This window comes from Pelmatolapia mariae, linkage group LG17 (genome assembly GCF_036321145.2).
Source record: "Pelmatolapia mariae isolate MD_Pm_ZW linkage group LG17, Pm_UMD_F_2, whole genome shotgun sequence".
In the NCBI taxonomy this organism is placed as follows: Eukaryota; Metazoa; Chordata; class Actinopteri; order Cichliformes; family Cichlidae; genus Pelmatolapia; species Pelmatolapia mariae.
Window position 1 is genome coordinate 27230976 of NC_086242.1, and position 24790 is coordinate 27255765.

The following is a 24790-nucleotide window of genomic DNA, read 5'->3' on the forward strand; positions in this document are numbered from 1 at the left end:
TAGATGAACAGAACTCAGTAAAATACGGTAAAGGATTCAAAGAGTTGAATGTTTTCAGCGGCTGCCCCCCCACTCACCCCCACCCGAGACTGGATATAGCGGTCCCTCATATCGGGGCTCTCCATTTACATTATTCATACGGAGGAGGGTGTGACCTGTTGGCTGTTTTTTTCTGTCTGTATAAAAACGAGAACTTCGCGTAAAAGAAAATACAGATGGAGAAGGCTAGCCGGCTCGCTGTGTCACAGAGAGTCCCCTTAAGCCTACGTGACAACTCACATACTGTCCCTTTGTGACCAGCTTAATCGGTAGAATGCCCGATGTCTGTGTGCTTTGTCTGGTTGCCGCGCTGGCTGCATTCGCCCGGCTCGCCGGCACTGTGGGCCCCGTGGTTCGATGTGAGCCTTGCGACGCCGGCGCGCTCCTGCAGTGCAAGCCGCTGCCGAAAGACTGTGTGGAGCGGGTGAAGGAGCCCGGCTGCGGCTGCTGCATGACGTGCGCCCTCGGAGAGGGACAACCGTGTGGAGTGTACACGGCGCGCTGCGGCTCCGGCTTGACCTGTCGGCACCAGCCCGGGGAGAGCAGACCCCTGCAGGCTCTCCTGGAGGGACGGGGAGTGTGTTCGAGTCCCGCGTCCAAAAAACTGAACAGCGTTCTCATGCCACCGCAAAAAGAAGGTGGGAAGTCTTTTCTTTTCTTTTTTTAATGATTCTCTGACACCTTGTTGCCCGTGTGTGCGTGTTTGTGTGGGTATGTTTGTGTGCGCCCCTGAATGTTATTATGCATTGACTTTGACAGGCGCCCTGCCCATTAGGGTGCTGTTCTTCGCTGACCAAGTCTAACAGTTCCCTCCTGGTGAAAATGTGGGTTAAATGTGTGGCATTTATAGTGGCTGGGCTGAAGATGCTGTGACAGAGCTGCTTGTGATTAAAAAGCACAAAGAAAGATGCAAAAACGTATTTTCCGAGCTTTTTGGCAAATCACAACAATACGTGTGTGTCTGTGTTTGGGGGTGGGGGGTTACATTGCACAGTTGTGCGCTGGCCTGCATTAAACAAATCCCACTAGACTCCTAAAAGTTTGACTTCATAACAGGAGTCGTGACTTTCTAAGTTGGAGGGTTCCACGTCAGCTAATACTGCTTTCCTACGAGGAGTTTTATGATTGACATGTTACACTTGAAAATTGTTTTAAGAAGAGGACACTACTCCTTCCCTTTCTTCATAATGCACACAGTAGCATATGCGCACACACAGAGTCCCCAAAACCAGAATTAGCCATTTACATTCTGTGAGTTTATGGTTTATAGTATTTAGCTGAGGCTGAGTGCAGTCCATGTCCCTATCTGCTGTAAAGCCCTTATGTTAAAGCTAATGGATTCTTGGACACAGCATGGATGTGCACAGTATGTGCTTCCCTGGTGCAGACAGCCTAGATCACAGATGTCAATGTCATTTTATATCTAGGGCCAATACAGCCCACTTTGATCTTATGTGGGCTGGACCAGTGAAATTCCCCTCACTCATTTTTTCTACATGCCTCTGTAGTAAATGGAAAATATCTGTCATAACTATGGGGTCAAACTGTAAGTAGTAAATGTGTAAAATACAGATATGTATAACTTAACTATTTTGATTTAGTATAACTGGATGTGGGAAAGGTCTTCATAAATAGGAAAAGCTGTAAAACTTGTGAAAATACAGTTAAAAGTCCAAAATGTATGTCCTTCACGTTCTCCAAAGGTATCCAAAGGGCCGAATTGGCCTCCGGGCCATATGTTTGATACCTCTGTCTGACAAAACAGGGATGAAATTCCCAACGCAAGTATTCAAACACACAATCACAGCCAATTAGCATTGAATACCAATGTCAGATTTCTTAACTGTCACACTGAGAGCCATCCTATGCCTGGTCTTTTATTTAAATGTATGGCTGCTGCTCACACTAGTCAAATGGCACACATGTCACCTACATGTGAATACACATGGTTGTGCGTCTGGGCACACAACTGACGTCAGGCACCCAAGAGCTTGTGTGTGTGTTTTCTTTTTCCTGGTTGTTTGGTTTGGCCACACTAATGCGTGGTGTACAAGCACTCAGCAGTCACAGTGTCATACAAACATAAACACACACACACACAAATACAAAGTTCTCACTCTTTCACTTACTTTCCAGCTTTGCTTCTTCTCACTACCTCACCCTCTAATTTATGACAAACTAAACTCATGTGGGAGCAAAGAGATCCACCTAAAATGAGAACTACCAGTAACAGCATTGACATGGGTATTGATCTGTTTCCTTCTCCATCTGCACAACTGGAGAAGAGATCCAGAAAAGGAGGCGGAGAGGAAGAAAATGACCCCAAGTGCCCCTGTTGGTCAGAGTGTGTTGATGCAGCTCAGCGGTTTCCACAGCCATGTCCCCAGATTCAGCACAGGATCTCCTCCCAGACATTAACAAGCTCTCCTCCTCACCGCAGTTTGTGCTGTTTACCCCTGTGCTATTATACAAACAAATTGCGTAATGTGTCAATCTAAAACACCCCAGACTTCCTAGAAGGGTTATAAAAAAGTTTATATTGACAATAAAAAGGAATGCTTGCAGAAATCTAAAACAGGGCATAATTCTTTTGTCCCTGCTTGTGGACATATATGGCTGTTATTGAAAAGTTTGGGGCAAAACATGTGGAGGGTGCCTCAGGTTGAAAGGCACTTTCAGATTCTGTGCTATTGCAGCACACGCTGTTGTTGACATCCAAGTTGTTGTTCTCAGTTCTCGTGAGCCTGGGAGACTGTGGAGCTCCACCGCATCACTAACTGATCAGGTGGTCACAGAGAAAGGGTGGGCTGCTAGCCTGCCTGCCCACACGAGCTACACCCCTACATGCCCGTCCGCCGCCCTCACCACAGCTCTTAAACACAAAATCTGCTTTGAGTTAACAGTTTAAAACTGTGTTTGGGTGTGTATGTGTGTGTGTGTGAGTCGCTGCATGTGTGTTCCCATCATCCCTCTGCCTCTCCAGGACGTCGTCTCTGAGATCAGTAAGCTCCTTCCACTGTGGCCTTGCGGTGATGTGGTCGACCGGGTGGCACATGGGTGGTAGTTTGGTCCTCTCCTATTTCAGTGAGGAACATCTGAAGCCCCCCTCTTCTTCTCAGACAGATGGTCCCTGCTGTGCTGTGTTTAACGATTTGACAGGAATCTTTGCCAACACCACTGGCTATTAATATACCTGTCCCAGCCTTCTCCCCACCTTATATATGCACACATAAACATATATACAACCGTTTCTTCTAAAGGTCCTTAAAATGTCTTGTTTACGCTCAGTTCCTCCTTGTGACTCTATCTCTTGGCCTGCATACTGTGGAAATTTGTGGATATGAAATTGTCATGTTTCTGTTTATTACTTGGCTTCAATTCTGGCTCCAAACATCCCACAAGGCAATGAGCTAACTTTATTTTGTCTGCTTTTAACAGGCTCCTCATACACAGTCAAGAATTTCCTGCTGGATTGAATGAGCACAAGCGAGCATTTTGCAGTCATTTTGTAATATGGCAATTTCTATACAAAACAGAACAGCGATGACATGTTGGCTTTTGATTCTGAGGTCGCAGCTTAAGCTCCACTTGTGCTTCAGAAAAGAGATAATAGGAAGATGTTTCCATTAAAGATTAACGAAACAAAGAAATGGCAATTTTACGTCCATATCAAACAAACCTAAATACACTTTCAATTCAGTTTCATTTATACAGCGCCAAATCACAACTACAGTCGCGTCAAGGCGCTTTATATTGTAAGGTTAACCCTACAATAATACATACAGAGAAAAAACCTACAATCATATGACCCCATACGAGCAAGCACTTTGGTGACAGTGGGAAGGAAAAACTCCCTTTTAACAGGAAGAAACCTCCGGCAGAATCAGGCTCAGGGAGGGGCGACGATCTGCCATGACCGGTTGGGGAGAGAGAAGGAAGCCAGCCCATATGGAAAAGAAATAGTAAAAACTTATATGATTTACTCATGAAAGTGGCCACTTTCATGAGTAAATCATATAAGGCTTAAATGATTTACTCATGAAAGTGGCCACTTTCTCATTACTTTCATATATTGTTTTAGTAAGTATCCAAAACATACAAGTTTCATTTATATAATTTTTCAAGGGATCTTATATCTGTTTTCACTCTTGTATGCTTTTCATACAAGTTTCACACAAGACAGATACAAACTTTATAAGATTTATATATATCTTTTCCATATGGGAGGTTTCACACACAAGTGTGTGAAACCTGGACTAGGCTGAGTCGATTTCCAAAAGCTTCTTTACATTTAGACAACTTAACACCTAACAAACCTGGACTAGGCTGACTCGATTTCCAAAAGCTTCTTTACATTTAGACAACTTAACACCTAACAATCTCTGGTATCTTTTCTTAATTTAATACAGATATGGCAAGTTTTTAAACTGACTTGAGGGTTGTAAAATTTTTACAAGAATCAAGACAGAGAATCAACCATTAAATGTCACTATTTGTCTTTATTAAGCACCAATTTATATGTATGAAACCATAAAATTGTTAAATTGAGACCTTTTCTTTGTCCATGTAGAAAATGCTGGAAATCAGGTCGAAGACTCTGTCAATGTCACCCAGACAATTACAGTGCTGCCTGGTGTGGGAACTGTGAAGGATGGACATAGTCGGGGCTCGATGGACACCAGGCCTCCTTTGCACAACATATTAATTCAGAGGGGTGAGAACAGGAAGACCCAGAGCTACAAGGTGGAATCATTATCAGGAGGAGCCAATACGGATGTGCACAACTTCTCTGTGGAGAACAAGAGGGAGAATGAGTATGTAAGTCACACCAGGCAATGAGATTTCTGTTAAAACTATGAGATTATTGCTGTTTTGGAAAAAAAATACCTGGAATCTCACTGAAATATATAAAATGCCCATGCCTTTCTTTTTATGTATTGTTTTGGGGCATTTTAGCCTGACTTTAATAAGCTAGTGGACAGAAGACAGGAACGCTGGGAGAAGGACCAGGGAGAAGACACAGTAAATGCCCTCAGGGAAGCTTCAAACCTAGGCCTCAGTATTTAGGCCTTTACACACCAGACGTGTAAAATCTGTGTGACTATATCATGCGTTAATAGTAGTTTAAATTATGACCTCGTAATTTTGCTGGACAAATTTGCGGCATTTATTTTTTCTAACCAAGTTTGATATTTCAGATTTTTTGAATCTGATTAAACAGATTTGAGTAATGAGGCCACTGTAACAATTTTGATCATAGCTCAAAATGTGCATCTGTACAGTAATAGTAAATAGTAAAGTAACACTATTTTTCCTCAGACGAATTTTCCCCAAACACAACACTTTCATTGTGGATATACATTATATGAGCAGTTCAGATCTGAAAAATTTGTTATTTTGTGTCACTTTTTTGTATCATGTGGATTGCTGAATCAGCAATCCAAATGCCTATGGCCATTTTTTATTTGCTGTCAAATAAAAAGTGTTTACCAAAAGGACTACTGCACACCTGCTTTCTAACAACACTGCCTTGTACACTGCCCATCCCAATAATGGCACAAATCCCAAAGATGAGACGAAAGACTAGTGTCACAGTCTCAGCAGAATTTATTTATTTTTGCTAGCCTATTAAAATGAGCTCTCTAGCCATTTTGTAGCACTTTGGGGGAAAACAATTGCAACCAAAACAAAAACAACCAATTACAGAAATGAAAGTAAGTTGGTACTTGAAAAGTCTGCAACTGAGAGTTGTTAGCAGGTTGTTAGCTTGCTAGGTTTTTAGCTAGCTTTTCATCTGTCCTAGCTCTTTTCACTGCAATAATTATTGTACATTAAGACTAATATTGATTTTTGAACTCAAAAGTAACAGTAGTTGGTCAGCTGCATTATTTATAAGTACTTTTTATTAAAACTGTGCATCATAAAAATTATATATTCTGGGAAAGCAGCCTAGTCATAGAGTGTAACAGTCTGTAATAAAAATCCCATTTATATTCTCCACAGAGATTTTCATTATGAACCATAATTCTGTAACCATAAAAGCAGACTTACTGTGAGCTATTACATTATGACACAATGTAGAAATTCAGCATGCACCTTGATTTAATACAAAAGCATTTTATTCATGATGTCATGGAAAATAACTATAATTGTAAACTGAAACAGAGATGTTTCTGATTTGTGAAGGTGATTGCAACCACAAATATTTAAACTGGCAAACTTCAGGTCACTTTTATACACACGTACAATACAATACAAACTACAATATGTATGCAAAGCTATTATTATATGGCACTGATAACAAATACTTTTGAGACATTACATTTGAGAAAAAGGTTGGAAGTCGTTCACTGTGGAATCAGGGATTTGCAATACATTATTTTCTTCACCATTAAAAGTGAATATGTAAAGTCTTGTAGCGTTGCCCCTCCCTCCATTTCTTTTATTATTATTTTTTCCAGAAGAAGTCTTTTTATGATTATGATTTAGCCTATAGCTGATCAGCTTGGTTCAAGGCTTAAAACTCTTTATATAAAAATTTTCTGGAATATCAATATTCCAGAAAATGAGAGGGAAATGCAGAGCAGAACTCTTCACCGTGTTTCAAACAACAGACCTTTTTGCAGGCTAATTAACTCACCAGCTTTATTATATTTTTTAACAACATTAAGTCTGGATAAATTATTCTGAAGAAATGCCATTAGCTTTTCAAAGACATGATGGCTCTCATATAACCAGTGAAAATAGAAGAGTGTTCAAATCAATAGCTCCAATCAAGGCATGTATTATGCTTGCTGATATGCCACGATGCTGCGGCACCATTTGAAGCAGTGAAATGTAAATGATGATATGTGTTTGCACGTTCTTGAGGAATATTTGCAACCCAGGTTTCAACAAACTATACCAAGTTCTGGCACTATTTAGTGTTGAATTAACAAAAGAAAGTTCTCTATAAAGAAGCAAACTGTGCATTAACCAGTTTGTCTCATAGATAAAGTGGGTCCACATTCCACTGTGGCCCAACTATGATTGCATAAATGCATACTGTCAAGCCATGGTAGGTGGTATGAATGTGTAGCTTCTTTCACGTGCAGGAAAGAAACAAAATACAAACAATATGGCAAATCTCTCATTATAGCGGAGCTATACGGTGCAATTTGTGGTCCAAAAATCCACAGGGTACTTTTATGTTATCTACTATTGTTTAAACACCAGTAGTTTTGATTACAAACATTTTGTAACAGAAGGTACCACTTTTTCACAAAGTGACTATCTCATTTTGGGATTTAACCTCTTCAACCTGGACCTTACAGTGTGTTTGTTTCTGCACTTCGACATGGGCTCAACATAGGTTGCTCAAACTTACAGAACTTTACTTAAAATCGCAGGAAAATTCCAGAAGCTCAATGGCATGTTAAGCATATTATAAGAATAAGTATAAGAATAATGGATTACATCAGAATTGATGTGATATCTTTAGCTCGTAGCTTTGGAGCCGATTAGTAGGATAAAAACATTAAAGGTTCAACACGGTACCTTTTATAGACTTTGATGTTCACCACAAACTTTTGAACTTGCATGGCTGTGCCTGGTGTTCTTCCTGTTTGTGAATGTGTAAGGATGGCGACCTAATATTAATGCTTTTGTTTGCTATGTTGCTAGGGGCCATGTCGGCGGGAGATGGAGAGCATCCTTAACAGCCTTAAAATCAGCAACGTGCTTAACCCGAGAGGCTTCCGCATACCCAACTGTGACAGAAAGGGTTTCTACAAGAAAAAGCAGGTGACTGGCTCTCCCTGCTGTTTTATCTCTGTTGTTTCTTTATACCTCGTCTCTGTCCCTCAAACACACACACATACACACCTGCGGACATACAAATAGACCCACCGCATGCCTGAACACTTCCAAAGAATCCTCAAAGACTCATCCCAACCACCCACACTCACACAATCCCCCTTTTTTGAAGCCCAGGTTGCCTTGACAGCCACATCAACACTATATTATCAGAATGGCTAATAACCATGTATTACTCCAGTAAATGCACTCCAGCCGTCTGACTCATGCCTCACAGGAAATGAAGTCGGTCAGGTGTGTTTGTGGGTGTGTGGTGTGGGAGAGTGTGGGGGGTAGGGATGTAAGAATGTGGTCCAGGAGTGTGTGTGGCATGGTAGATGTGGCAGCAGGGGAGTATATGTATGGCGCTTGTTTGATGGCAGTAGTTTGGTGTGGGAGAGTAGGTGTGGGGTGCTGTTGGCGAGGTAAAAAAACAAACAGGCTGTCACTGATTTAGTTTTTCGTGTTCGTAGTGCAGACTGGGGCCACCCATAGGCTACTCATTTGAAAGATGGCGGGGAGGGGGGGAGAGCAAAGAAGCTGACATTTGGCAGAGCACTGTAGGTGGGTGACATGTGCTGTGACCTGAGGAAAGAAGGGATAAGACGGGGGAAGGTGGTGGATGAAGAGGAGGGCTTGTGGGGCATTAGTGAGACACACAATGTGACAAATACCACTATCCAATTTCCTGGGGTGGGGAGTCTTATCGGAGGGATTCCACAGGCCCATTCTGAGAAAAGCATGAGTCACCGAAAACCCCCTACAAGCACCATGAGTCAGAGTCCAACTCAAGCCGTAACACACACACAGAAAAAAAAAAGAAAGAATTGTCTTCTAAATTCTTACCTCACTCTTTCCCCACAGTCTCTCCACAGTAGTTTCATTGCTACTTTCATTAAAGTCAGCCTCTACCTTGCTCATTTCCTGGATTCCTTCAACAAAATATCTACCGGGAAAGTGTCAGTTCTGGTTGGAGTGTTTGCAAATGTGTGTGTGGCAGTGTGCCAGCTCCTGTCGCCCTTTTCTCAGAGCACCAGTGGGGTGCGGAGTGTTGTGTTAAATCCGTCTCAGGGGATGTGCCTTCACGGTGTGTTGTAGAGATTTATGACCGGAAACATGGTGAAGAGGAGACCGTGTGAACCGTCTAGGGTGACAATACTTTGAAAAGAAGGGAGCAGAGAAAGGAGGTGGGAGGGATGAGGTTGGGGGGGAAGGACTAAACAGAGGAAAAAGTAGCATAACTGTATACCTAATATGCAGGTTCTGTACCTCTGTATGAATATACCCCCTCAAATATGAAATGTTGTTGAAATGTAGCTTTTTAAATCTCTTATATTAAAAGAGGAACCTTTTTATTTTACTTTTAACGATGATAGCTCAGAGGGAACTAAAATTGAGAACTTTAAGTCAGCGTTTTGCATCCTTAATTGCGTTACAGCACTTTTGAAGTGTTTGTTAGGAAGATGCTGATGATGGATTAAATAACATTTTCACACACAGATTCACAGAAGTGAAAAAGGAGAACAGAAGTTATACTATCCCAATTGTGTCTAGGTTTCTGAAGTTCCAGTAAATAAGTGTGTGTTTATCTAAATCTGAATTGTGCATGCTGCGTGTCCGTCTCTGCAGCTTAAGATGAAAAGTCCTTAAAGGCCACATATAATTGTCATTTGATTTTTTTAAGTACAACAGCAGACAAAAGCGATTTAATAGATGTTGAATTTCAGTTGCAGTTTTTGGGGTTTTTTTTCCACAACTTTTGCTTAAAGTACCATCAAGTCCGACAGTTGATAATACGAGACCTCTTCCTGGTAGTTTCAGGGAAACCAGAAAGTCCTGTATTCAGCTTAGGGACTTTTTTTTTGAAAGGCAGGAGCTCAAACCGTTTTATGTGCTAAGTGTAACTGCTTTTCTCATTGAAATCAGGAAATGGGCCTTAAAGATTTTTTCAAAGTCAGTGCATGTGGGTGGGCATGGATTTGACTCATTTCAGTAACAGTTAATTCTAACAGTGACATTTTCAATGGCCAAAGACAAAAAAAATCAATTAAATAACCACTTGATAGCTGATATAGCTTATATTTCTGCTGAACTCTCCGTGTAGTTTGCTCAGTTGTTGCAGAATGTATCTTTCTGGGATTATGCTGGCATGTTTGTTGTTGAGCCATTCACTGTGAAAGGTTTTAATTAGAGTTGGGGAGTAGAGAACGGCATGTAATAAAACTAGTAATTTAACAACATTTTCCCGGAGCTTGCTGGTAGTTAATTAACTTCTAAAACTAAAACTAAAATTGTGGGCCATAAAAAGAAAGGAAGTTTAAAAAATATGACTTGTCTACTGTAATAAAGGCTCTTTTCCTGTCCAGATCCTTCCCACTATGATGGCATACCCAGGTAAAGATCCTGTCATGGTACTGTGGTGGCCATCCATAGGTATCCATAAGCTGTATTGCATCAGCAGGGGTCATTGTTAAAATGTGATAACTTTTTTTGTAGTGGGCTGAAGCTGGACTTTGCCCTTTGCCACTATTTCTATTTGCATTTTTTTTTTATGGATAGAATTTGTTGGTTCAGCCAAAGTGCGGTCAAGAAAATGGTGGTGGTCTCAGGCCATGTCCACACTAATACGTTTTCGTTTGAAAACACATCTTTTTCTCTTCGTTTTGGCCTTCCGTCCACACTGAGACGGCGTTTTGAAAATGCTCTCCAATGCGGATACTTTGGCATCACAGTGTGGACACAGCGTGGACAGCGAACAGTGTGGACAGCGAACCCGGAGCCTTTTTGAAAACGATGACACATTTTAGTCATGTGATGCAGTCATGTGACCAATTAAACTAAGATAGCGGTAGGCATTAAACAGCAGTTGTTTTGTTTGCTCTCAATCTATTAAAGATTGATATCAGTCTGTACATGCTCCAGATAGCTTTTCTTCAAATTCTTTAATTCTCACTCGCTTTTGCAACTTTGCACTTTTGTGTTACTCACAGCAACAACTCCACCTCATTGTTAGTCCATTTAAAAAAAAGGTCGAATCGTCTTGCGTTTCACGCATGCGCAGTACTGGAATGTAAGTGTTTTCGACCTTTTCAATGTGGATGCACAACTATGTGAAAGCGACTGAAAACGATAGTGTGGACGCGGAGCGTTTTCAGACGAAAACACCGTTTTCAAATTCATCCGGGCTACTGTAGACGTGGTCTCAGGATCTGCTCTCTGCTTTTTGCAGACGATGTGGTTCTGTCATCAAACAGTAACCTCCACGTCACAGTGGCAGTGGGGTGGTTTGCAACAAAGCGTGAAGCGGCTTTGGTGAGAATTAGCACCTCCAAGTCTAAGGTTATGGCTCTCAATGGGGATATGGTGGCATTCAAACTTGCCCCCAATGGAGGAGTTCATATCTCAGGGTCATGTTCATGGGTACCCTGCCATCCTTTATGGTGGAAGGATGGTGTGGTGTCTATGATCAAGAGCTCATTTCCAGTCAGGGCAGGAAATAAGTTTCTTGTTCCGACTCTACAATAGAGGCAGGATGAGGAGCTTTGTGATTCAGAAGGGATCCTTCCACATTGGAAGAGCTGGTCTAGGCATCTGAATAGGATGCCTGCTGGTTGCCTGCTTAGTTAGGTGTTTTGGGCATGTCAATGTGTGGTCTGATCTCAGGACTAAACCAGGATACACTGGAGAGAGTGTGCCTCTTGGCTGGTTTGGGAATGCCTCAGAGCCTAAGTGCCTGCCATGGATAAGTGACAGAAAGTGGATGTTTGCCATCCCTTTTCTCTTCCAGAGACATTTATAATAAAATAGGATTTGTAATGTGCCCACCTTCATTGCAGTCTGCTGTTAGATTTTTAGAGGACTGAATGCAGTTTTCATTCCATTCCATCATCCTTCTCCCTGCATAGCTATAGGAGTATGTAAATGAAGACATTTATGAAAACAATGCGTGGCTATGAATATGGCTTAATGCATTTGTCAAAACAAAGTAGACGCTTCTGGCACACCATAACCTACTTCCAAGACAACAAATTATGAAGCTGTCAAAGCTGACCCTAAAGACACATGCGTTTGGTCAAACATTGTTGCACGAGTCAAACAAAAAGGTTGTTATGTATCCTGCAAGTGTTGCTGGAGTTTTAAACAGGTAACCCTCAAAGTGACGACCCTAACTTTAACCCCAACCCTATATTTTTGAGAAATATATGTGTTTTGTAAAAAAAAAATATTAAAAAATATGTAAACAGTTTTTAGGATCAGTTTGAATGGTTATTTTCTTTGTTCATTGTTAGCCAAGACTTGAGAAGAACATTTTCTTAAATAAAATAAGTTAGGTTATAGTTAGGGTTAGGGTTTGGATTGTCATGAATGATGACTTAGACCACAGAGGGTTAATCCGTAGGCAACTTGTGGAACATGTGCAAAAGGGTGAGTGTGGCTCAGAGCTCATACAGCAATGTCATTATAGATAAACAAATGTTCAGACAAGTTGTCACATGCTATTTGAGCTGAATGAGTTATTCTGCTGCGTGCAATACCCCCACCTGGACTCAAGTCTCTAGAAGGCAGGGTTCTGACTCACAGACATGTATGTAAACCCAAAGCTGACTCAGTTACCAACTGAATAATGCACATTGAACTACTTTTTTCTCAACAGTTTAACATTATTTTACACCATTGGTTAGGTTTGCTATGGTTCAGCTTGTTCCACTGTCAAGTTAGTGGTAATTTGGAAAACAACACTTTCAAAGTGGTTCCCCAGCACTATTTTTATTTAACCATATTTTGGAAAAAGAAAAAGTATTCGACTATTTAGCTCCTATGGACTGTCCATATAAGTGCATATACTCCCTCTCAAGTCAGTTCCTCCCATCCTGGAATGACTCCAACTCCACTATAATGAACTGCAGGTAGCAAGGTTAGCCGTGGCTCTACTGCAGCCCTGGTGAGTTTGTTTACGTGGCACATGGACTGTTTCACTATCCGAGACAGATTCTAGTAAGAATCGCTGTCTAGCTAATTCCATTTTTCTAGAGCAGGAGAAGAATCACTGTCCCCAGTTGCATTCTGCAGCTATGGGGTTTGAGTGTCTGGATTTTAGCTAAACGACGCTGAGGTCCATCACAGCACTAGTCAGAGTAGTGTTAGGGGAAGGACTAGAGATAGGGGGTTAACAGCACCTGAACTTTCAAAAATAAGAGCAATAGAATGAAAATGAAATAAATGCTGAAATAAGTCATAATTAATTTATTCCTCCAATAAAAAATCTGTGTCGGAAACACTTCAAGTTGTGTTAATCATTCAAGCTTCATTCAACCTCTGTTGCTGTACTTTTCTATTTAAATGCAAAATGGTGCAGTAATGTAGCCAGTGAGGAGAGTGAAAGCAATAGCCTTGACCTCTTAACATTCACCCAGTCACAGGTGACCGGTTTAAGGGTGGGGTCAGGGTTAAGGTTAGGTTTCCATCTTACCTCTTTGGCATACCCATGTTCACGTATCAACCCTATAGTGGTGTTATTTTCATATAAGAAAGATACGTGCCATTAGCAAAAAAACTGCAAGCATTTAGTGTATGTGTGGTTTTCTGTATGTGTTGCTGGTAATGGGAGAAGCTGAGCAGTGCAGCTCTACATAAGCTACAGTAAGGAGGAACCTATTTTTAGCTGGAGTTATATGAATTGGCTCAGTATCCCCATTCAGGCCAGGCATTCCCAACACTGACCACTCATTACATCCCTCAAAATCTCACTCTCTCTTTAATTCATCATTTCACCACCCATCATTACCCCCATTGTGCCGTGCCTACGGTCATCCACCCATCTTTTGTTCTGCTTGCCCGCTCCATCATTCCATCCATCCTGCCCTTCCACCCACCTGGCTTTTCCTTCCTTGTTTGGACAGGAATCACCCCGCAGAGGGTTGTGAATGGAACGACAGTGTGCGTCTCTGTGTGTACTCTTTTAGAGTTTAGAGTGTGTGTCAAGAGGAAGAGGAGCAGGAGGAGGAGGCCGTGGGTTAAGGATGTGAGCCAGGTGCCTGTGTACCCTTCTGCGTCCTCATTCACTAGGTCCTGACACTGCCAGGCCCATAAGGGTTGACTTATTGAGCGTGACTCAGAAGGATCTGTGGAAATGTACACACCAACCACAATGGCTTTATAATAACTGGCCAACCTTTGGGGATCCAGACAGCTATTTTCACCCTGTCTCTCTCTAGTTCTCTTCCCTCCCTAGATTTATAATCCATCTCTCTTTCTTCTTCACTTTGAAATATAAGTCTTTTTTTTCCAGTGTCTCATGCATAATACGCAGAGCAGGAGAATATTTTTATTATTGATGCCAACACAGTACCTAAATTTAGATGCCGATAACCAAACTGTACTTCTCAGTAGTTTTACTTGAGTGTATAAACATTTTCAATAAAGAAAAAAATCCCTTTTTTATGCTGCAAATTAGGCAACTCTGTAAAGTCCTGAAAGGTGTTATTCATATTCCTGTCAGAGGAATTTCCATTTATTTTCATATTTCAGATAAATGTTTGAAATGTATTCAATTTAGTGGCAAAGTCAAGGAAATGTGTGATGATGATATTTCTGATGCTAAAAATAAATACCTAATCTTTTATTGGTGATTGCAGCTCGTGAGAACCAATATTTAATAGCGCAAACAAAACAAAGTGACAGACCTAAATCACCTAAATCAAAGTCTGAATCAGTTGCCACAAGGTGTCAGCAGCAGCATCTTGTAGTGTAACAGTAGTGATACAGCGTAAGTCAATATGTAAGCACAACAGCAGCATAGGTGGTGTTTTTCTCTGAAATTTTAAGTAAAAGTATAACATGACTGCTTAACACTTTAGTTTACACAAAGTAAAACTTTGAAACTCTTCCCCAACCTTGTCACACAAAAAAGCTGAAAGTGAACATTATTTTCTACCTACAGTATTGTGTTATGTCCCGGTCTAGGAGTACAGGAGCGCAACAAAAGGGTTCAAAAGGGTGTCCCCGCCCCATCCCCAAAGCCAGACCCAATAGCCATTTTATCATTAAAGGTGAGGTTTATTGCTATACCAATAACACCAAAACTGAAAGGATAAACTCCAGGGTGAACAAAGGCCAAAATAACAAACCAAACAAGCTATTCCCGAAAAGTGCTACCTCAACCCTACATGAAACAAAACCAAACAAAAGACAAGTGCTACCTCTAACTCCCTAGCTTCATAAACAAGACAAAGCATCCAAAATTAAATAGACAGTTCACCCCTTCTGCTTTAGTGCTATTTACAGATGGACACGACTATTTACAATACTATATACAAAACCTAGTTGTTGTCAAAATACACACAAGCTCAAGCACTGCAAGTTTGGAGGCTGAAGACAGATCTGCTGCTGCCAGTTGCTGCCAGGGGAACAACTGCTGGAGACGGGCTTTTTGAAGCAGCCAGTTGATAATGGTGGCCAATCAGCAGCCGCCAGGCCAAAGCCAGCCCAAAACAGCTCAACCAATCAGGAGGACCTGGAGAGACTCTTAAAGGCACTGAAGACACATACAAAACACAGTCCAGACATGCTGACACACACTAATTCAAAATATGGCTGTATCTTGGGTCGACCTTTTTAAGTAGTAGCAAGTACTCCGGCAGTGCTGGGTTTGAGCCATTTATTTATTTTTGGGTTGCACATCACCAACTGCCAGTATTTCCTCTTTGCATGCTATGTGTTTTTGCCTCAAGTGGTGAAACAAGTTTGTTTCTTCCACTTTTAGCAGGAAGATCTTTCTTGCATATTTTGCATTGTTGGGGTTGCTGAAGTAGCTCTCTGTTTAGGCTCTCAGATATGCCTGTCTTGTCGTTCGTGATAGGGAACGTAAATGCACAGTGCTCCACCATTAACAGTAATGTAAATATAATTTTTTTATCATGAAAAAGTATATCTGTTTTTCAATAAATTAATAATATTTCCAAATTTACCGAGCAATTGTATTATTTGAGCATGATCACGGTACTGACCAAAAATAATGGCGATTATTATTTTTGCTTTAATTGAACTCAATTACATGTGCCAACAAACATGTATGAATGTTTTTTGGGAGGTATACATCCATTAGCTGCAACATTAAAATCACTTGCCTAATATTATGTCTCAGCTCTGTTCTGACAGGACATGCTGGCAGAACCTCTGGGGGTGTCCTGGTTGTCACTGGAATGTTGGCAGTGATTCCTTTAGGATTCTGTGTGTTACTGGATGCAGGCTGTGGAGCAGCGCATCCCACAGACGCTTGATCAGGTTAGCATATTGTGCTGCGAGAGCCTGCTGTTATTGGGGTGTGCCATTGGCATGTTAAGATTCATAGTGCGTATGTGTCAAATTAACATTCACATAAGTAGTCAGACTTAACGGTTACCAGGAGAACACAGAATGATCCATGTTATTCACCTGCACATTTTTTTCCAAAATATCCCTTTTTGCTTTTCGCTAAAACAGAGTAGGGTCTTGATAAGGATTATCAGCTATGATGACTTGGATCTCAGAGGGTTAATGTTGTAGCTGACTCTGTCACACTAACTATATTACACTATATGTAACACTGTTGTATCTGAAAGATAATCAATGTTTATCATAATAATATTAAATAGATTGATGTAGCTTTAACACAAGTAGAAATAAATTAAGCTTTAATGTGCAAATATTGGCTAGTAGGTGGTTATGTTTATGGTTAACAGATACAGTGCTTAACAAATTATTGATGTTATAAATTATACATGTCAAAAACGTGTTTAAAATTAGACATGACTTTAATCACTGAGCTGAGTTAAATTAATTATTAAATTAAACCCAAACTTGACTACCATTAAAATGAATTTTCTGCTGCAAGTAACCAGCAATTTGGCATTTGAATTGAATTTGAACTGTAAAACAGTACATTTGGAAATTATTATTACATAAAACAGCAATAGTTATATTTTACTAGTAAATATCTTTTAATCATCTTTAACCTCCTAGGGCCTGCCGTCCACATATGTGGACATCACATTTTTGGTTATTTAGACCAAAATACTCAATTTTGCTCTACATGGGCTGATATCCACTTACGAGGACATTATACTGCTACTGTTCTATCAAAATTTTAAATGAATATCCTCATTTGTGTCTCATATTTGTCTTAAAAACAAAAATAAGGTAAAAAAAAAATCTGGAAATTCTTTGTTTTTACATTCATCGGGCCCCAATATGCCCAAATATCAAAGAGAAATTAGAAATGCATGTCGTGGAAGTTCGGGCCTTAGGAGGTTAAAGAGCTTGCGTAAACTGGGGGATGAGCCATTAGAGGAACATCAAAAATTAAATGTGTAATTTTTAATAATGTTAATAAACCTTACATTGGGTGGTGGTCTAATAAATTTGTTAAGCAGTGTATATGTAGAAATCTTTCTCTTAGAGATAATCGTCCAAATACGCTGTTTTAAATTTACCCTCTTCTCCCTCTCATGGTTTGACCACATCGAGCCATTACTTATATTGATCTCCCTTCTTCCAGTCTACCACTTTGTAAACTTTGTGAAGCAATATTTAAGACTCTATTTTAAAGTTTGTGTGTTGCCATTCTTCTAAAACAAACAAATTATTCTGGAGTTCTCTTCACTCAGATACTTTTTTAAAGAAAAAGCAATATCCTGCAGCTACTCCCAAATGCACTTGCAAGCACATACAGATGCCCTCTTGATTACACAAATACATATACATGCGCCCATACACACACACAAACACACTGCATTTTATGAGCTGGTGTTTATCCAGTGGTCAGACCAGGCTCTTTTTAATGTGCGTGAAGCCCAGCAGTCTTGCTGTTAGCTATTAAGATCAGCATTACAAGAGCTTGCATTCATACACACAACGCACATGCATGCACACCTCATAAAGGTAGCATTATAGCTTTGCAAGGTAGATGAAATATGCTTTGTTTTTTGTTGCTTTTTTTTAGTGACAACCATGTGGACCAGGCAGGGCTAGTTTTGGGCTATGAGGCTCAGAATATAGGGCATGGGATTTAGGCTGGCGCACGGTTTGGACTCTGCGTGTGATCGGGTGACTGTGGAGGCTGTTTGAGTAAAGCAAACTCATCGTCATGTTAAGAAACCAGTTTGAAATGATCTGAGCTTTGTGCCATGGCTGTTATCCTGCACTAAGCCAGCATAAGATAGATACACTGTGTCATAAAGGGATGGACATATTCAGCAGAGAGAGTACACCCATGGAGAGTAATAGAGAGTAAGAGAAATCAGGTGAAAAAAAACAGTGAAAACCATCCACTGCAGCTGCTGTCTGTCCTTTTTATGCTACTTTTTGATAACTTTTGTTCTCCCTTCTTGGTGAACTTAGCTGTTGTTCCCTTTCCAACTTTTCAACCGGCCAGCATTGGCTCTGTGCGCAGCGTCATCTGTAGTGACATTTACTGCTTAGTGGATGTTTTGTGCTTATGCGTGTGTTTGGAGTGAAGCACTAAAGAAAGGACTGCAGAGGCTGGAATAGAAATTAAAAGGTAGCCAAGCAACAGGGATATGCACACATGCACATTTTTCCTCTCCTTTCCATCTTTCCAAGGGGACAGGAGTAGGAAGACGATACAACCAAAATACTGAGTTCACAGACAAGAATGCCTGGATGATATTAGGGGCACATGTGGTCGTGTACCTATCTCCAGACTCCACTAGCTGTTAGTGAGGTATTTTAATAGATTGCTGTCTCTATAAAGCTGCCTTTGATCATGCACTCAGGTTGTACATGAATCTTGATTACACTGGAAAAAGGACACTTGATCACACTCCATCTGTCTCCCTGTGCCAAGGAACATTGCAGTTTTGTTTACAATGTTTACTGATAGATGTTAGAAATCTAAGTATAGCACTCAGTTTGAGATTGAAGTGCTGATTTTCAGCTTTTAATTTGTTGTTTTTTACATCCCTGACTGATACACTGGCAAGTTAAAGCACTTTTTGTGTCGTCTCATGAGGGTGAGAAGGGCTGCAAATGCGTTTAGCCAGGATGGACAGTTCTCATGTTTTAATATAGTTATACTAAAAAAGAAGAACTCCTTGGCTGCTTAATTTGTCTCCCATGACATAGTTTTTTTATGTTTGTTTTTTCTCTTTTTAAGATGGAGCAGGTCACACACTATTTAAGTTTTCACTTTGTCTTGTTTAGGTAGGTCAGTTTGTTTGAGTTAGTGCAATTGGTTGGTGTCAGCTTTTGAGTAGAGTTCTGTTACTTTGATTCTTTGACCTCTTTTATGGGCCCAAGATTTTGATTTTTTCAGTGTAATTTAACCAAATTACTTTTGGGGTTAAATACCCCTCCCCACTTTTTTTTGGGGGGGGGGGGGGGTGGGGGGGGGGGACTTTAACCTGTGTCTGATCTCCTTCACTGCTCGGGCCATCACATTAAGCATGTCACTAAAATGCAATCTAACACTTTCCCTAAATGGGGTACTGCATTCATTTAGTTTAGTCTTTTTTTTTTCTTTTTTTTTAAGAAAAGATGGGCTTAGAGATTAGAGATTCAGGTTCTCAGGTCATCATCAATGATAATTTGGACCTAACAGAGAAAATTAAGTATGAAAGGCTGAGTGAAACAGTGTTTGAACTCATGCAGAAAAGACATAAAAAAGTGTTGGTGTGCAAAGCAAAACATATGTGCTCTTTGCAGTACATACTTTCTGATCACACACCTAGACTGCCGGTACTTACCGACGGTTGCCATCGAGGCAGACAGGCGTGTCTCGGTCGTGGCTGGACTTCTTACCTCTCTCTCACCACTCCCACGGTGAGAGATGATGGGAGCTAAGAGGAGTGGGACAATTTGAGATCTGAACCTGGTTTAACTGATTGTGCTGTTCCATGTGTACCCCCAAAATGCACCTCATAAAGTTGCCACTCTACAAAGCCGAACCTCCTGTGGGACATCTGATATTACTGCGTACATGTGTGGGAGCAGGTGGGGGGGGTGGGGGGTGTATGTGTACAGCACATACAATTCTTGTTTGTGCGCTGCTGCGTGTTTGCTAACGTGTGTTTATATTCACATGCGCCCCGTGCACTGGGGCAGGCCATAATTAACTCCAGATGATTTTGAGTGCCTGCCAGCTTCCCAGAATAGCAGCGCTGGTTTGCAGCCCTCCAACTGGCCTTGGCAAATATTTTAGCAACCCCATGTTTACCTTCACACTCTTCACTCTCACTCACTCAGAGCATTCCTCATTCCAAGCGCCTCTCTATCAGAAATAATCTGCTTTTTCATCATTTACCCCCAGTGGCCGGGAGCACAAAGTAAACTCCTCCACAGCACCTAAATTGGGCAAACTCAACAGCACGCTGCCCACACGTAATGCTGCTGCAAAAGCTCTCCTGCTCTAATCATGATGCATTTATTACTGTCTTACACAAAGCAAACCCCTGCATTGTGTGCGCTGTGTACCGCTGATGTTTTACTCACATAAAAACTCAGGTAGCAGGGCATTCCACTCCGTGATCGACGGGTTTGTCTAATGAGAGTTCTGCTGAGGCATGACTTGGCCTGCTGACAAGCATCTGAGATCTGAAAACCAACAGAGGGATGGGGTGTTATTATAATACAAGCATGCACATTGAAGGTGGTGTTGTTAAAGCTGTGTCAAGGCATTAATTCCTCTCCGTGGAAACGCTAATCTGTTTTCCCAGTGTGTCTCAGAGGGATAAGTCCTCCGCTACCTCTTTAACCCCACCCAAACTAGAGGTGGATGTCAAGGCTCGATGAGCGATGGTCTTGCTTTTGACACCAGTTGGTTTACCTTTGGTTCTGTGAAATCGAACAAGTGGCAGACTAAACTTCTTTGTCTTCTCTTCCTCGTGTTTTTTTTACAGTGCCGTCCGTCCAAAGGCAGGAGGCGGGGCTACTGCTGGTGCGTGGACAAATATGGGCAGCCTCTCCCCGGCTACGATGGCAGGCAGTGGGGCGAGAAGCAGTGCTACAACCTGGAGAGCAAATGAGAGGATGGAGGAACGACAAGTGGATGGAAAGGGGAAGACGGTGTAATATGGGGGAGGGATGGGCGAGGGGGTGAGGGGGGCGAGAACGAACGAGATCCCGCTGTGCTCTTGCATTTAGTTTTATGTAAACATCTGAAGGAACTCTGGACCTCTGATTTCAGGTCCTGCTTCTGTTGGAGGAGGGAGGGAGGGGGGGACTAGGGGAAGGTGAGGGGGAAGGGTAAAGGATAGCGCACAGCCTTCTGTCCATCACAGCTATCTGTCCTGTGCTAGGGGGAACCACCTCTGTCCTTTCTTTAAAATAAAAGTTTAAGCTGAAAGCTGGGGAGGGGAGGGGGACCCGTCAACTGCACTATTCTTTTAGAGAGAGGAAGGAGGGATTTTTCCACTCACTTTGAAGAGGAGTTGTTTGTGACTGTGACCTGCACCCCCACCTCTTAAAAAACCAACGCCATTGTTTGTTTGTTTGTTTGTTTGTTTGTGTTTGTGTGCCCATCTGCCAGTTAGTAACTGCGTGTGTGTGTGGCTGTGTAACATGCATGCACAGCTGCATGTCTGCACGCAAGTGGCGTGTGAGTTTGTGTGTTTGTTTGTGTAAATACTGCATGTCACTAAACTCAGTTTAGAGATGTCTGACTGCCAATCCCCAGGCCCTGCTCCATTAAACAATGCAGAAAAAACATAGCACTCTGGCTCAGGGTCCATTATTAAGTGAAGGATTATAAAATATTAGATGGTAGGGCTTTAACTTTTTAGTGCAGCTCGGGGGGCAGCCTTGCTGTTTCTAGTTCCTTGTTACTAACCTGCAGGGCAAAGGGATTGGAGGCAGTCCATGCAGCCACAGTGCCTTAAAAACTAGCCTTTCATTGCCTCCTCTTCAGATTCAGCTCTTCCTCTTCTTCAGTAGCATAAAGCAATACTTCACTGAAAAGCTACCTTATGAGTATCGTGCTTGACAATTTTGAGGCTTGCATCTTTGATGAGGAGAGCAGCTGTAACTAAAACAGTATACACAAAGATCCTGATACAGTGCCATGAAACAGTATTTTCTCTTTCTCTTCTTCCTTTTTTTGTATATTTGCCATACCTAATTGTTTCAGGTCATCAAATGAATTCTAATATTGGACACAGATAGCCAAAGGAAAGACAAAACGCAGTTTTCAAATAATGTTTTTGTTTAGCAAGGGGGAAAAAGCTGTTCAAACTTACCTGCATCTGGGTGCATTTCAATGATATTGGAGACGCGAATCTGAGTGCAGAATTTATAAAATTAGGAGCTGGCTAAGGTGATCCCAATTTTTTATTTTCAGCCATTTTCCATTGTGGAAAACAAAAGTTTTCAAACTTTTCCAAGCCTTAAACCTGATACATATTCTCCCTCATAGTAAATGTATAAAAATAAGGCGTTTAGGAAAACAGTGAATAAAAAATCGCTTTTCTGAAAAAGAAAAAATTTGCAGTTCAGTATTGAATATTACATAAAATAACCTATATATAAAGTTTCTTTGAATGGCAGAGATGCGGAAATGTGTGCATGTAGCACAGAGCCGTGGCTCAGTGTCTAAGTGTCTTAATGAGAATGTGCCTTGAAGCGATTTAGAATTCTTATCTTGTTTGATCTGCTGCTCACCATAAACAAGCACAAACAGAAGTTTTGGATTTTTAACTGTATTTTCATAAGTTTGACGGCTTTTCATATTGATAAAAACCTCCCTTATGGCCATTCATACTAAAAAAAGTAATTAGGCAATAAACAATTCAATGAAAGAAAAGTTTCTGTCCAAAGAGTTGTGCTGACAGATTTCTTTCTTTGTCAGGAACAGATGAGAAACAAAGTCACTGATATCTATTAGACCGGAAAAAGTTAAAAAGCCATTTCTAAAGCTTTAAGACTCCAATGAGAACCATTATCCACAAATGGAGAAGTGGCACACCTTTCTAGTAGCAGCTCGGCTCATTCAGGTCGCAATAGAATTCATAACAGCATCTAAAAAGCTACAGGCCTCATTTGCCTCAGTTAAAGTCAATGCTAATGTTTCAACAAGAAGAAAGAGACTGGGGAAAAAAAGGCACCCATGTGAGAGTTTCAAGGTGAAAACCACTGCTGTTCAAAAAGAACAAAAAGCCTGGCAAAACACATCTTGATGGTCCCCACAATTTTTGAGAGAGAAAGTCAGACACACGTTGGAAAGTATGAGTCATGGTTCACCTAGCATAAAATTAACACAGCATTTCATAAAAAGAACATCATAGCAATGGTCAAACATGGTGGGGGTAGTGTGATGGTCTGGGCTGCTTTGCAGCGTCAGGATCTGGATGACCTGCTGTAACTGATGGAACCAGGATTTCTGCTCTTCTAGAAAATCCTGAATGAGAATTTCCAACCATCAGTTTGTGCCTTGAGCCCGAAGGGCACTTAGGTAATGCAGCAATACAATAAATTCAAGGCACCCCAGCAAGTCCACCTCTGCATGGCTCAAGAAAACAATGGACTAGGAGTGGACTAGGAGTGGACTAGGAGTGGACTAGGAGTGGACTAGGAGTGGACTAGTCGAGTTCTAGTCTGATTAAGATGCTTTGGCGTGACCTTAAACAGACCGTTCATGTTCGAAAACCAGGGCTGTCTCTGTCTAACATTAAAATTTGTGTGATTAAAATGCAAAATAACTAAAATAAATCAGGGGAAAAAAAGGTTTTCATGGCACTGTAAACTTCCTAAACTGCTTTTGAAGGAAAGTCCAGTTCTTCAGGACACATTTTAAAAGTGTAAACTTATAGTTCTATTGGATGCTAAAGCTACGTTGTTATTACGTTATATCTACAGATGCTGCTTGGCCATGGAAACCATGCAATGAAGCTCCTGGCATACAGTTTTTGTTCTGTTAATGTCAAGTGATCACAGAATATGTAAGAGGGAAGATTTTCTGACTCAGCATATATTTTGTCTTGTCTCCCTCCCATCACCCCCAAGTGTTCATGGCAGATGGCTGCTCCTTCCCGAGCTTGGTTCTGCTCAAGGTTTCTTCCTGTTAAAAGGGAGTTTTCCTTTCCACTTTTGCCAAGTGCTTGCTCATATGGGGTCATCTGATTTTGGGGGTTTTCCCTGTATTATTGTTGGGTTTTTACCTTAGAGTATAAAGCGCCTGATGTGACTGTTGTTGTGATTTGCAACTATTGAATTGAATTGAATTGAATTGAATTTCACCAGCTTCTGAAAAAACATCCACTAAATTGGCATAAAAAGTGGAAGAAAATGATACTTTATGAAGGCTGGTCAACTCTTCTGTTGATGTGAAAAGCCAACCAAAGTGCAAATGACAATGGGAATGAGCAGTGGAAAGATGACTTATGTAGCAACAGCAGGAATGTTTAGTGGAATTTTGCATACTTTTTTGGTAACTGCAGCTGCCAGTCCCTGCAGCAATAGCAAGTCACAAGCTCTTCAGAGTGTCCTGTCATGCTAACAGGTTCACGTTTGATATCTGAAAGACATGTCTTCAGAGGAGTATTAAGCACTTGCATGCTGCTCTGCAATTTTAGGGATCACTTTGGCTAGTTTAACTTCTCATCTTTCTTTTTGGTGCCCCAGCTGTTCTTGTCTTCATCCATGTCCCCCTTTGGCCTTCAGCCCCTCTGTCATACATCTTCTCACTGAGCCCATCCAACCCTTCTTGTCTTCACCCCTACTGTTGGAAGGTTTGTCCTATTCCTGTGCCTGATTTCCTCTCTCCAGCACCCTGCCCACCTCCAGTACTCCTCTCTTGTCAGTGATGCAACCTGGTGTAGGTTTTTTTTTTTTTAATCGGGGTGAGCCCGGTATGACTGGCTTGCATTGCCACAGGTGCCAGCTGCCCCTCATGCTTCAAGCACAAGCACTTAAAGCACTTTAGCTGCACTGC

The 24790-nt window shown here is 41.3% G+C and overlaps 1 protein-coding gene and 2 long non-coding RNA genes across 5 annotated transcripts in view; 1 reads left to right on the forward strand and 2 right to left on the reverse strand.

The window, feature by feature from the left end:
* Positions 1-389, reverse strand: part of LOC134646745 (uncharacterized) — a 37705-nt gene extending 37316 nt beyond the window's left edge. For all 3 annotated transcript variants that reach the window (XR_010096778.1, XR_010573289.1, XR_010573288.1), the window contains exon 1: positions 280-389. This is a non-coding gene — a long non-coding RNA (uncharacterized LOC134646745). The remainder of the gene's footprint in view (positions 1-279) is intronic.
* Positions 86-20910, forward strand: igfbp3 (insulin-like growth factor binding protein 3). The gene is made up of 4 exons (XM_063500615.1): positions 86-677; positions 4610-4857; positions 7702-7821; positions 20766-20910. Exons 1-4 carry the CDS (start codon positions 314-316, stop codon positions 20889-20891), a joined length of 858 nt encoding a protein of 285 aa, XP_063356685.1. The 5' UTR covers positions 86-313; the 3' UTR covers positions 20892-20910.
* Positions 4720-20445, reverse strand: LOC134646746 (uncharacterized). The gene is made up of 3 exons (XR_010096779.1): positions 20359-20445; positions 19614-19706; positions 4720-4828 (listed from the first exon to the last, which is right to left on the reverse strand). It is a non-coding gene; the product is annotated as an uncharacterized LOC134646746 (long non-coding RNA).
* Positions 20911-24790: the final 3880 nt, after the last annotated feature.

What these genes read in the sequence shown, in the direction of transcription:
- igfbp3 (XM_063500615.1), top strand. Translation starts at nt 314, where the DNA reads ATGCCCGATGTCTGTGTGCTTTGTCTGGTTGCCGCGCTGGCTGCATTC. An exon ending in CATGCCACCGCAAAAAGAAG is followed by an intron (nt 678 to 4,609) that starts GTGGGAAGTCTT and finishes TTGTCCATGTAG; the next exon opens with AAAATGCTGGAAATCAGGTC. An exon ending in GTTTCTACAAGAAAAAGCAG is followed by an intron (nt 7,822 to 20,765) that starts GTGACTGGCTCT and finishes TTTTTTTTACAG; the next exon opens with TGCCGTCCGTCCAAAGGCAG.